This window comes from Pipistrellus hanaki (genome assembly GCF_964339955.1).
Source record: "Pipistrellus hanaki genome assembly, chromosome: 5".
Taxonomy (NCBI): domain Eukaryota; kingdom Metazoa; phylum Chordata; class Mammalia; order Chiroptera; family Vespertilionidae; genus Pipistrellus; species Pipistrellus hanaki.
This window is the reverse complement of record NC_140507.1, coordinates 53,139,061-53,151,953: the sequence shown is the minus strand read 5'-3', so window position 1 is coordinate 53,151,953 and position 12,893 is coordinate 53,139,061. Positions and strand designations below refer to the sequence as shown.

General features: G+C 37.8%; 1 protein-coding gene across 1 annotated transcript in view; it reads left to right on the top strand.

Moving 5' to 3' along the window:
- Positions 1-11,464, top strand: part of DCHS2 (dachsous cadherin-related 2) — a 176,627-nt gene extending 165,163 nt beyond the window's left edge. Inside the window, exons 17-20 of the mRNA XM_084883976.1 lie at positions 1,979-2,109; positions 4,326-4,612; positions 5,577-5,709; positions 6,652-11,464. Of these exons, the coding sequence (XP_084740102.1) occupies positions 1,979-2,109; positions 4,326-4,612; positions 5,577-5,709; positions 6,652-9,263 (3,163 nt within the window). The 3' untranslated portion in view covers positions 9,264-11,464. The remainder of the gene's footprint in view (positions 1-1,978; positions 2,110-4,325; positions 4,613-5,576; positions 5,710-6,651) is intronic.
- The last annotated feature ends 1,429 nt before the right edge of the window (positions 11,465-12,893 follow it).

The following is a 12,893-nucleotide window of genomic DNA, read 5'->3' as shown; positions in this document are numbered from 1 at the left end:
CCTGCTGGTCATTGTGCATCATAGCTACTAGCTGGTTGGCTGGTCAGCAGGTTGCTTAGGCATATATATATATATATATATATATATATATATATATATATATGTGTGTGTGTGTGTGTGTGTGTGTGTGTGTGTGTGTGTGTGTGTGTATGTTCCAACTTTGATAGTGTTAAAGGCAGCCAGCCCGTGTGCTTTATGAATGGTAGATAACAGTAATCATTTGCTATCAAGTGGAATTTAAACCAAGAAAGAGTTGATGGTTATCTTACATCATTTTTAAATTTAAGGTTAAAAAGAAAGAATACTTCTTAGGTAAGCTAACAATGGAAAAGAAAGTATTTTCTAGGAAATTGACACACTTATACTTTCTCAAAAGGTATCATCAACAGCTGGCTAAGACTAACATCGCCTCTGAAATAAAGATCATCTTCTATTGACAACTCACTTTATTATTCAGCTACCCCTATTGACCTCCCAGTGTTTAGAGGAGAGTGAAAAATGAGCTAATGATTACACATTAAGGAGTTACATATACACAGTAAGAGAGAGGAGTGGAAGGAGGATCATATATATAGTGGAACACAAACTGTCCAGTCAAGCAAGACCTGGGCTTGAATCTGGCTCTGTGATATAGTACACTTATAATCTTAAAAAAAATTTTGAGAAATCTGTATTCAACATATATTAAAGAAAATCAGAGAAGGTAGCCAACTGGCCCTTGAAGCAGTTATGGGAGAGCCTGACAAATAAATCATTAAGAACAAAAGCTAATTATTGTACAGAAGAATGTACAGGGTCAGAGAGGGACATCCAAATCAAATGAGAGGTCAGTGAAAACTACAGACCAAAGGTGTAGGGACAGGATTCCAGGCAGAGGACAGATCATAGAAGGGCATTGTACACATGCTCAAGGATTGGACTTCCTCTTATATGCATGGAGAAACAAGGAAAGGTTTTAAATAGGGAGGTAGGTTTTTAGATCTGGAGTTTAGATAGAACAATAGAGTTGCAATGTGGTGGTTGGATATGAGCAGATGAGACTTGCAGCAGGGAGATTGGTGAGTAAATAAGTACTCCAGATGAGAAAGGATATAATGAATACACACCATTCCCGGTAAAGATGATGAGGCTACAGAACCAACTTATCCTGGTTTTCCCAGAGCTGTCTAGTTTTTTAAAAAAAATCTGAAAGTCTCACAGCCTAGGAAACCCTTTGGTCCTTGGCAAAGCAGGATGGTTGATCAGCCTTTCTGAGACTCTGGAGGAAGGGGTGAAATGGATGAGATCACTAATTCAAGTGATACTTAAGAGGTAAAATCTTCAAGACTCATCATTAGTTGCGTGTTGGAAGGGTGGTGACAGAAAGGGAAGAGTTGAAGACACTAATAAATTTTCTAACGTGGTTGCTGGATAAACTAGTTGTATCATCATCCAAGAGAGGTTGAATCACGGCATGTGAATTTTTTCAAATCATGTACTTTCACATCTACTTTATAGTCCTAGCCAATCATGCATTTTTTGTATATGTATTAATCACAGCGATTTCCTCTTTCAATTCTACAGTTTTGATTGTTTTTGCAATTTGGGTCTGAAAAAAAAATATCAATATAAAACAACTGTTTGGTGGCTTTATCTTTTGTTGATACAGTAAAATGAAAATATGTAGCAGGTACTTTTTTATGTTTTAGGTTGTTCTTAGTAAGAAAGGAATGAATTTGACAGTCTATTTCCCAGAAATGATGCATTCTTTTGATCCAGATGCCTCCAGAGCCCTGGTGGTTTGCTGGAGTTGCTTCTCTAAACATGACAAAAATAAATAAATAAGTTTCAGGCTACTATTCTTATGAAATAAATTTGAAATGATATCATTTAGAAAAAAGCCAGTTGGAGAAAGAAATATAGTTAGCCAGCTCATTTTAAAATTTTCAACTGGAAATTTGATATTTATGTTGTTTTTCTTGATTCTTTTCCAAACCAGCTTGATTGTACAAGCCACAGATAAAGGAATGCCCAGGCTTACGGGTACAAGTATGGTCAAGATACAAGTGACTGATGTAAATGACAATGCCCCGGCTTTCCTCCCCCTTGAACCAGTGGAAATTGCAGAAAGTGAGTGTAGCAGTTTGGAATGGTGGTTTTGATTAACTTGTATTAATATCATCTACCATATTTTCAGACAGATGCTGTATTAAGTATGAGCACTAATTCTAAACATAGTTTTCATCTTTATTTTAAAGAATAAAATACTGGTGGTCAAACGTTTATCAAATGTCAAAGAAGTTAAATGTTGAAGCTGGGATTTGCATTCAAATAAACAGAAGGCCAGTTCCCCATGCCCAGACCACCATTGCAAATGGGTTCTTTTTGTGTTCAGATATTTCTTAAAAATGAAATTTGCTCTGTGAAGTAGCACATTTTGTTTACTAATAATCAGCCTAAAACTCCTCTGAGAAGAAGCAATCTCAGATTGATAACTTTGTCAGTCTTTGAAGTATATTAATAATAAGTGACAGGGATTGCTTTTCATCATACAAAGTCATCATTTTCCTCTCATGTAAACTAAACATCTGCAAAAAGTTTCACACCATTAGTGGTAGAGGCTGAAAATACAGAATTTTATGTGATATGCTGATTAATCTTAATTGTTTGGGCCTCTGGGATATATGATGACTCAATAGATTATGATCCCAAAGTTGCCTGTGGTCAACAGCTCTGGTAAGAAAATGCAACCCAACTCTTTATAATTGAAGCCCCAAATAGTGTAGCCCCTGACTTGCCTCTCTCCTTGTACTATTAATACTAAATTTATTCCTACAGTGTTCCTAACATTTTTAAGTCCCCTTTCCAAACAAATTGTAACCATCACCGATCATAGACAGCAATGTTGCAGAAATTTCTATATCTAGGGACATCTCCAGATATTCTATTCTTAAATATATTTTATTGAGCTTTTACAGAGAGAAAGGGAGAGAGATAGAGAGCCAGAAACGTCAATGAGAGAGAAACATCCACCAGCTGCCTTTTGTACACCCCCCAATGGGGATGTGCCCGCAACCAATGTACATGCCCTTGACCGGAATCGAACCTGGGACCCTTCAGTCCACAGACCGACGCTCTACCACTGAGCCAAACCAGATATTTGGCCAGAATATTCTAAATATTCTAAAATATTCTATCAATAAAAAAAATTCTTCATTTTTGTTTCCTACCTATTTGATAGATTTTCATGTGTTTTTACTGAAGGTGCTATTCTAAAGTATATGCATTAGCATAAAAATGCAGCAGGGTGCCCGATATAAACACCGGGTGTCCCAAAAAATGTATACACACTCTAACAGCTGATAGCTCAATTTTGAAAATGAAATGTATTTTAATAAGCACTGCCTTTATAATTATTCCAAGTGTATGTGTATGTATATATTTTGGGAGGACACCCTGGGTATTACAAGAACAAGCAACATAAACCAAAACATACTGAGTGGATTAAGATGTGGTTGGTGAACATCAAGAATGTTCAAGCTTGAATATGAAAACTAGGAGTCTTATATGCAGTGGAACTATTCTGAATACCTTGTTGTCATCTTTCTACCTGTACCATACATGTAAGCTAAAAAACAAAATCCCTGTCACAGCAGTTTAAGTTAGAGGATACATAGAGTGTGAGGCATTTAGCATGTCATCTCTTTTGTGATTATTTTTGTGTGTAAATAATACTAAAGATTTGTTTTCATAACTAGTACTATGTATACTTTGGCTTTCTATAGTATTGACCATTTTGAGAGTTATATTTTAAGGGAAGGAAGCAATGTATATGTGACTCCAAAAGAAATAAATTTGCAAGATAAGTGCCAAAGAACTAAGTATCTATTCCTTACTTCGGTATCCAAATATTTTTATTTCAGACTTGCCTACTTTTTCAAAATGTTGTTTTTATTAGTGTTTTGAGTAATAATCTTCTTCCCAGCCATACCCCCATGAATATATGATTTTGATACAGAATCTATATAGTACAAATAAGTGGCTTAGAATGTTTCTTGGTCCTGGGAGTATGTTGTAAGCATACAATGAAAAATGTAATATAAAAATTGACTCTGCTCTATCCCCTCAATTCTCAATTCAGTGGTAAAATTTCACTTTTATTGGGCTTATAAATTCTTCAAAGTTTTTGTTTACTTTATAATGAGCTGTGTATGAGAAATCATGCCAAGAAAAAGCAAGTCATGTTGGACTTCACATAAATATAAAAAAGCTTGGATTGAACTATTCAAGAGATATTTCAAAGGATGAATTTTAATAGAGACTGACATTGGTCATGACTATTTCAGATTCTTTGCCTGGTGTAATTGTGACTCGAATATCAGTTCATGATGTGGATTTGAATCCAGCTTTCGTCTTCAGTTTCACCAAAGAGAGTAATCCTGGAACAAAGTTTGCTATTGATCAGTACACTGGGGAGGTGGTGCTAATGAAAGCATTGAATTTTGAAGAAGCTACTGAATATGAGCTGCTTATCCAAATTTCTGATTCGGTGCACCACACTGAGGGAGCACTCATTGTCCATGTGTTGGACATCAATGATAACCCGCCAGTGTTTTCTCAAGATTCTTACCAGGTAAATAGCTTGCCTACATGCTAAAACACAGCACAAGCTGGAAAGAATAGTAAACAATTAGAAAGAATAGGGAACAATGTAAGCCTACCATTGAGGACAGACTAATTTAGACAGACAGACAGCAGTCCCTATTTTTAGTGCCTAAGTTGATGCTTAGAGGATAGAAGTATATATGAAATTGAATGTATCATTCTATTGAGTTTCTTAAGTATGTATTATATATCATCATATGAAACTATGTTATCATTTTTCTAGTTTTTAGGGATTGGGGTCCTGTTGTTCATAACAATTGGAACTTACCTAATGTTTTCAAGGTCACAAATAAGACAATAAGGTGACCTATTGTAGCCTAAAGTAGATTATCTGCAGGTAATTTGGAAAACCTTTTTCTTTCCTAGGTATAGTTTTGGAATATTTTGGAGTGCTATCATTTTGCAAAAAATAAATATATATACAACAAAACTGTGAAGTGTATATTTTAGTTTTTAGGGCATAGTATATGTTTATAGAAATAAGAACAATGATAGCATTCAACTAAGTACTTGGACGTGGGCTTTAGGACACTTGAATGTAACACATGCTAAGTTTCTGTATAAACCCAGGAGAGAAACTAACCTAAGTAGTGATCTCCTGTAAAGGTTAGTTAAATCAGGTAATGTATGTAAGTCATAATATATTACTGAATGTATTAACTATCCTCTACCACACAGAAATAATTTAGAAGGAATTTTTTCATAATAAAAATAGAAACTGAATTAATCTTTTAAAAATATTTTTTCTGAATTCTAGGACCACAACATAATCATCTTAATATGTCAGCTCTGTAAACATAGCTAATAAAGTCAGGTTCACTGTGAATTTTCTATAAGCAAAATGAATAAAATGATCTCACATTTTGGCCCTGTGCATGAGAATATCTGTAGTCTTGTAGCACAACATCCACTTCTCTGTCTTTGTTCCTCAGATCACTATTCCAGAATTGGTGCCTGTGGGGTACTCTGTGCTCACTGTGGCAGCCACAGACCCAGAGAACAATGAGTACATTTCTTACAGAATTATTCCCTCTTCCGCGGAATTCTCCATTGATCCTAGGAATGGTGAGTTATGAATAGTGGCTTTAGTGTTCAGAGTCTAATTTATAGGCTGGAAACCTGAAATAATCCTTTCCAAATGCTCCTAAAATAGCTCCTCATCCCCTCCCCCTAGTATTACAAACACCACCATCTTATTTCTCTTCATGTCAAATGCTGTGATAGCAAGCCCCAGTGTTATTTCTCTTCCCCAGCATCTCAATGGCTGGAAAGCAAAAGGAATTGATTAAATGCTGGCGATGGCTCAGAGGTTCAGAGACCCCCATATAGTAAACACCCAGTCCATTAGTCCAACCAAGCACAGTTCAGGAAGTTATCCCAGGCTTCGAAAGAGTACTGAGGACTTTGTGTTACTAAAGTTTGAAAGTTTTCATTGAAGCCGAATTACAGAAAGTTCAGTAATAACACTCAATAAGGACCAAAGAAAATGGGGGGGGGGGGGGGATTATTTGAGCATATCTACTGAGTAAAAACATGGTCGTGTTCTGGTTTATTTGATGCTATCCAAGGCTGTTTGTGTTTTTATCAGAGCAAGACATCTGTGGCAGTGAAATGCATTTAAGCAAGTGATTTCAGATTAGAGCAGTTAAGCTTTGTACAGAGAAAGTTTAACAGTGAGTAGACAGTATAGCTAAACTTGGTAAAGATGAATAAATAGCAATGGAACAACTTACCATACAAAAAGAAAACTGGGACAAATTTATGGCAAAGTTATCTGCAAGTAGCACACATATTAAATAGAGTGAATGTCATGAATATTATTTCTGACTCTTACGTGTTACAAAAGTACAAATATAATAATTTTAATTTTCTATTTGGAGTTACTTTTGGTTGTAAATTAAGTAACAAATAAACACATTGGTAAATATTTGAAACACATTTGCTAACTAAATGGATCATGAAAATTTAATTTCACAGCATTTTTAAATGCTACATCTTATTTTTCAGGCATGATATTTACGACCAAACCCATAGTACTTCTGGATAAAAAATCAACAGTTCAATTTCTTGTTGAAGCCAGTGATGGTGGAATTCCTAACCTGAGGGCTCTTACCTTAGTGGAGATAGAAATACAAGATATTAACAATCATCCCCCTGTGTTTGCCATAGAATATTACAATCTTAGCTTGAGTGAAGATGCTCAAATTGGAAGTACGCTTGTCACCTTCTCAACCACTGACCAAGACTGGGCCCCTGAAAACACACATGTTGAATATTCCATCATCAGTGGTAATTCACAGAAGAATTTCGACGTGGAAACTCGTTTCCTTCATTCACAATATCCTTTTAAGCAGGTTGGTTATTTGGTGTTGCTTCATAATCTGGACAGAGAAGTATCTGCCAGTCACAAGCTTGTCATTCTGGCATCTGACCACGGCTGCCCTCCACTGACTTCCACCACCATGGTGTCCATAGAAGTGCTCGATGTCAATGATAATCCACCAATATTCCACAGTCTGACATACCACGCACATGTCAAGGAAAGTACCCCTCTGGGGAGTCACATCACCGTGGTGTCAGCCAGTGACCGTGATGTGGGTTTACATGCAGAAATCATCTACCACATAATCTCTGGGAACGAGAAGGGGCATTTTTACTTAGAAGAGAGGACTGGAGTCCTTTATTTGACTAAGCCTTTGGATTATGAAGAAACGACAAAATTCACTTTAACCATCCAAGCTTCAGATGAAGAAAAGAAACATTTTTCTTTTGCAGTTGTGTTTGTCAGTATCCTAGATGATAATGATCATGAACCTCTGTTTCTGTTCCCAAGGTTGAACTGTGTTGTTCCTGAAAATCTGCCTGTGTTCTCCACCATATGTTCTGTAAATGCTTTGGATTTTGACGCAGGTCCTTATGGAGAATTGACCTATTCTATTTTATCCCCTTGTCCTGCCACTCATGGAGCACCTCCTGACCATGATCCCTTCCTCATTGACCCTCTGACAGGGGATATTCATGCTAAGCAAGTCCTTGACTATGAAAATGACAATAAATACTGCCTCATGGTTGAGGCAAAAGACAAAGGTGACTCCACAGCCTCCTTAATGGTTTGGGTCGAGATTGAAGGGATAGATGAGTTTGAACCCATTTTCACTCAAGATCAATATTTTTTCAACCTCCCAGAAAACTATAACCTAAGACAATTGATTGGCAGAGTGGAAGCATCAGATGCAGATGCTGGTACTGATGGTGTTATTCTTTACTCCCTTGAAACGCCATCTCCTTTCTTTTCAGTAAATAAAACGAATGGAAATATTTATTTGACTAGAGCCCTTCCCCTCATAAGAAGTCAAGTCAGCAAAGAAGACACCATTGAAATGAAAATAATCGCTCGTAGCCCTAAACAGGACTCCAAGTTCGCATCTTGTACTGTTTTTGTGAATGTGTCTTTTTCCTCAGAAGGAAAACGCTCAGCAGTTTCGGCTAGCCGCTTCTCAATCAGCCTCACCGTCTCCTTTTTAGCGTTTCTGTTACTCATCATCCTTCTGACTATCCTGATTTTAAGACATAAACAAAAAGACACAGGCAACAGTTATGAAGACAAGAAAACGTCATCATCCTTAGATACCAGTTTGAGACTGACCAGGGACACCAGCAAGCCCTTGAAGACAACGGATGGCTGCAATGATGCGGCAGCGCCTCTGGACTCCACGCCAGAATGGTTGAGTTTAATAAGTATCATGGAGAAGGACGCTGGGCATCTGTACAGGCGCTCAAACTCCAGTGACTGCTGTTCTGTAGAAGGAGAAACCGCAGAAGATAAGGAGATCCAGAGGATAAATGAGCACCCGTACAGAAAGGACTCTGGCTCAGCTCTGAGCGACCGGGAGTCCCGGGTGCCGGACTCTGGGATCCCAAGGGACTCGGACCAGCTCTCCTGCTTGTCTGGGGAAACTGACGTGGTGGTCACTGTTGTGACAGCAGAAACCAGCCATGCGCTGGAGGAAGAAGATGGAGGAGACGGCTGTGGCACAGCCTACATTCAAAATGATATGCTGCTCCAGACACTAAGGAAGAGAGAGGTCAAAGTGGACATCCCGGCTGAGGTCAGGAAAGAGCCTGTCTTTGTTTCAGGTGATCCGGAAGCAACATGCTCGACACAGAGAGCCTCTGATCACAATGGGAGAGGCAGCTTTCACTGGAATTATCTCCTCAGTTGGGAACCCAAGTTCCAACCCCTTGCCTCAGTATTTAATGATATTGCAAAACTAAAGGACGAGCATTTACAGGAACCTGGAACTCCCGAAGAGAAGAAATGTTTTGTTTTTCCACCCCCTTTGATCACCGCAGTAGCTCAACCCGGGATTAAAGCAGTGCCTCCAAGAATGCCAGCCATGACCCCAGGGCAGGTTTTTCACAAATACCCACGCTCCCCCCTTCTCTACCATCTCAATTCCCTGCCTGAAGCCATGACGCCCAGTTTTTCTCCATCTCTTTCCCTCTTGACAACACAGACCCCTGCCGTGACTCCACTATTGTCGCATGGAGATTTCTTAGGAGCACATCTAAGTGATGCGTGCCATGAACTTAAGGCAGAAGATGAAGGTCAGATATAAACCAGTTGTGATGTCAATTGCACTGCTCACCATTGGTCAAGAATGGTTGAACAGAACATTCTTAAGCAAGCTTCTCAAAACCACGTTCATTTTACCCACACAGGATGATATCATTTTGTCAGGGTTTTTAGAACCTCCTCATTTAAGTTTCTCAAATTTCTTCTTCCAGCCTTAAAGAGAAGTTACCTCCTTTAACCTTTATGTTTTGCTCTCAGGATTCCTTTGTTTATATTAAATAGTATATATTCCGTCAGGCCTGGTTTTCTGTATGTTTAGATTTCCAAAGGACACAGTGAACTTGACTTACTAGCAACATCCTATCTAATAAAAGAAATATGCAAATTGGTCATCACTCCAATATACAAGATGGCTGCCCCATGTTGTCAAAGATGGCTGCCCCCATGTGAACACAAGATGGCTGCCACAAGATGGCCAGCAAGAGAGGGCATTTGGGAGGTACTAGGCCTGCAAGGGAGGGCATTTGTAGGCAATCAGTCCAGCAGGGGAGGGCACTTAGGGGTGACCAGGCTGGCAGAGGAGGGAAGTTTGGGCAACCGGTCCTGCAGGGAAGGGCAGTTGTGGGGGACCGAGGCCTTCAGGAGAGGGCAGTTCAGCATCAATCAGGCTGGCAGGAAAGTGGTTAGGGGGTGATCAGGCAGACAGGCAGAAGCACTTAAGGGCAATCGGGAAGGCAGACAGGTGAGCAGTTGGGAGCTAGCAATACTGGATTTTGAGAGGGATGTCCAACTGCCAGTTTAAGCCCAATCCGGACATCCCTCAAGGGGTCCTAGATTGGAGAGGGTATAGGCTGGGCTGAAGCACACACACCCCCATGCACAAATTTTGTGCACCAGGCCTCTAGTGTTTACATAAAAACAAATGGAAATAAAGTACAGGTAGAGTCACTCAGTCACATTACTGCTGATTACCTAGTAATTTGGAAGGATGAACTTAAGTTTTAAAGTGAAACCATTTTCCATGTACCTGACACATTTAGAGATGCATTTCTCCACTTTCAGCATCAGCAACACTGGTGGGGTTAGCCAAAATTTGAATTTTACTAGTAATGTGGTGTCTTTTGGAAATTTAATTAAGAATGAAATTTGTCATAACTCTGTGCCAAATAAGAAAATTATTATTTTTTAAATGAACTAGGAGTGTTTGTTCTTGACAGAGGGTCAGGATTGATAAAAGCAGTGTGTGTTTAGCTGTCACCTGAGACACATTTCCTTGACCTTTCCAAATAGAATGAGTTTTTTCTCAGTGTCTGTCTTGTAACATTGTAGGGATACAGACATTAACATTTGAAGATTAAGTCATATATATTTTTGAATTTTATTTTCTTCTAGATATAGTAACTTTTGGTAAGAAATAATTTATCCACTCAATGTCAGTTTTAAAAGTTTGTGTAGATAAAGTTATGTTATTAGCAAATAATTTTATAGAGTAATTTAGCGATATATTTTTCAATGAAGTTTTTTTACATAAATATTTCTACTATAAAAGTTAAGAATGGATATCAGAAGTACTTCTTCCATTAGTTCATGTTTAGCTTTAACTGACATTAGATGGAGCAGTTGGACAACACAGTTAAAACAAGTCTGTTTTGTATGGCTGTTTCAGAAGTATAGTGGTGTGGAGGCCAGGGGCTCACATATAATGCTATACCTTCTCTCTGGTGAGTCTGAGGATCCACCCAAAGTTGTTCTCTGTTCCAGGAAAGCAGAGCACTTCCTGATGATGAGGGTCCTGAAGTCATCCATGGTAGGCGACCTAGGCAATCTTTGGAATGAGTTTAGGATTCTCATGAACATCTGATATGGTTTTCTTGGTGGTTAATAAACAATATTATTTGTGTAGTTTTCCTTCAAGTTTAATATTAACTTGCCTCATATGTTCTGTGTTACTTTGCTGATCTACACACTGTGTAGTATGAATGTCTGCTATAGAAATATTTCCTCTTTTATTTTTCAATAGACCTCATCTGTAAATGTGAGCTAACTCATTTCTCTCTACTGGAAAACAGTTGCAGGATGCTGTGTTTGATGTCCAATTTTGTAGGTAAATAATTCCAAGGCTTTCTATGCTGATTTGATCATATCTCTGCTGACTCTTACATCAAAAACAAGTCTGTAAAACCACATTAGAAATTGTATGAAACATGAAGGTTTTTGGTCAAGCCTAGAATCCCAGAGAATGTCATTTAGGCATGAGATACTTAAATATTAAAGGACAATTCCTCCCTTCCTTCCTTCCTTCCTTCCTTCCTTTTTTCCTTCCTTCCTTCCTTCCTTCCTTCCTAGGAAAGAAGTTTTCATGATTTTTCTAAAAAGAAAAAAAAATAATTCTTCCAGTGTTCCAATATTTATCCTCTCTTTGACCTCCTTCAAAAGATCACTTTGAGCATACAAAGAAATTGATACTGATGTTTAAAAACTTATATATATATATATATATATATATATATATATATATATATATATATATGTTGTGTTTTGCAACAGAATTATTTCTAAGAACAAAGAACATTTTGTTATTTTTAATTAAACAGGTTCTTTCTTTACTTATGCTTAAAGAGAGATATTCATCTAACTCTTAAGTTATTTGCCTGTGACTTATTACTCCTTTTGGACAAGATTCTGCTTTTTTTAGAAATTTAATACAAACAGAAGACAAAAAGTATTTAGAGCCATTCCTTACCAATATCTAGTGGATTTTTAATTCATGACTTTATTAATACTGTATCCAATGCCATACCACCACCAAACAAATGATGCAAGTGGGGTTAAGAGTAAAACTGTAAACATGCTGGTTAAGTGTTTGCAATAAATCATATGTCAGCCCTTTTCAACTAGAGTGCTTTTTTTCCTAAATAAACAATATAATTTGTATAGTTTTCCTTCAAGTTTAATATTAACTTGCCTCATATGTTCTGTGTTACTTTGCTGATCTACACACTGGCTTTAGCACTCTGGAGGGTGTACAGATCTTGTTAATGGAAAATCATATTAAGCCCCAAATTCATAAGCTATAAAATAAAAGACAGTTGTCTCTTGTGGAATTTTGGCTGCCTGATATTCTGGACTTTCTTATTGGCAACCTTAAAAATACTGGTGTAAATCAGTACCAAATGGATATCAAAATTCCATGTCCCAGTAGTAATCATTGAATTGGCTTCCAAAACAGATTCCTGGGGGGGGGGATAGCCGGGGGGGGGGGGGGGGAGGGCGGGGGGGGGGGGAAGAGGTGCTGTATCTTTAAGGATTGGATCACTTAACTATTCTCTGAAAATATTAAAATGTGCTATAAACTACTGGCTGCCTACATGTATACATACTTAGTCTAGAAAAAGGGTCCAGTTGAGATAGGAGTTGAATTTCTCAGCATGTTTACAGCAGTTTCAGTGACCTCTTTGCTGTGTTTTCTAGAATTTATCATGAAAGCTAATTACTAATGTTAAATTTATTTACATCCAAACATATCTTTTGTTACATTTGTTTTGCCACTTTGCACGTTTTAAAACTTGTTTAAAAAAGCAAGACATAACTAAAATATGGTGAGTAGATTTGAACAGGATTATTACGGATAAGCTCCTTGGGTTTGCACTCACAGCATGCCTTAGTTGGGCTT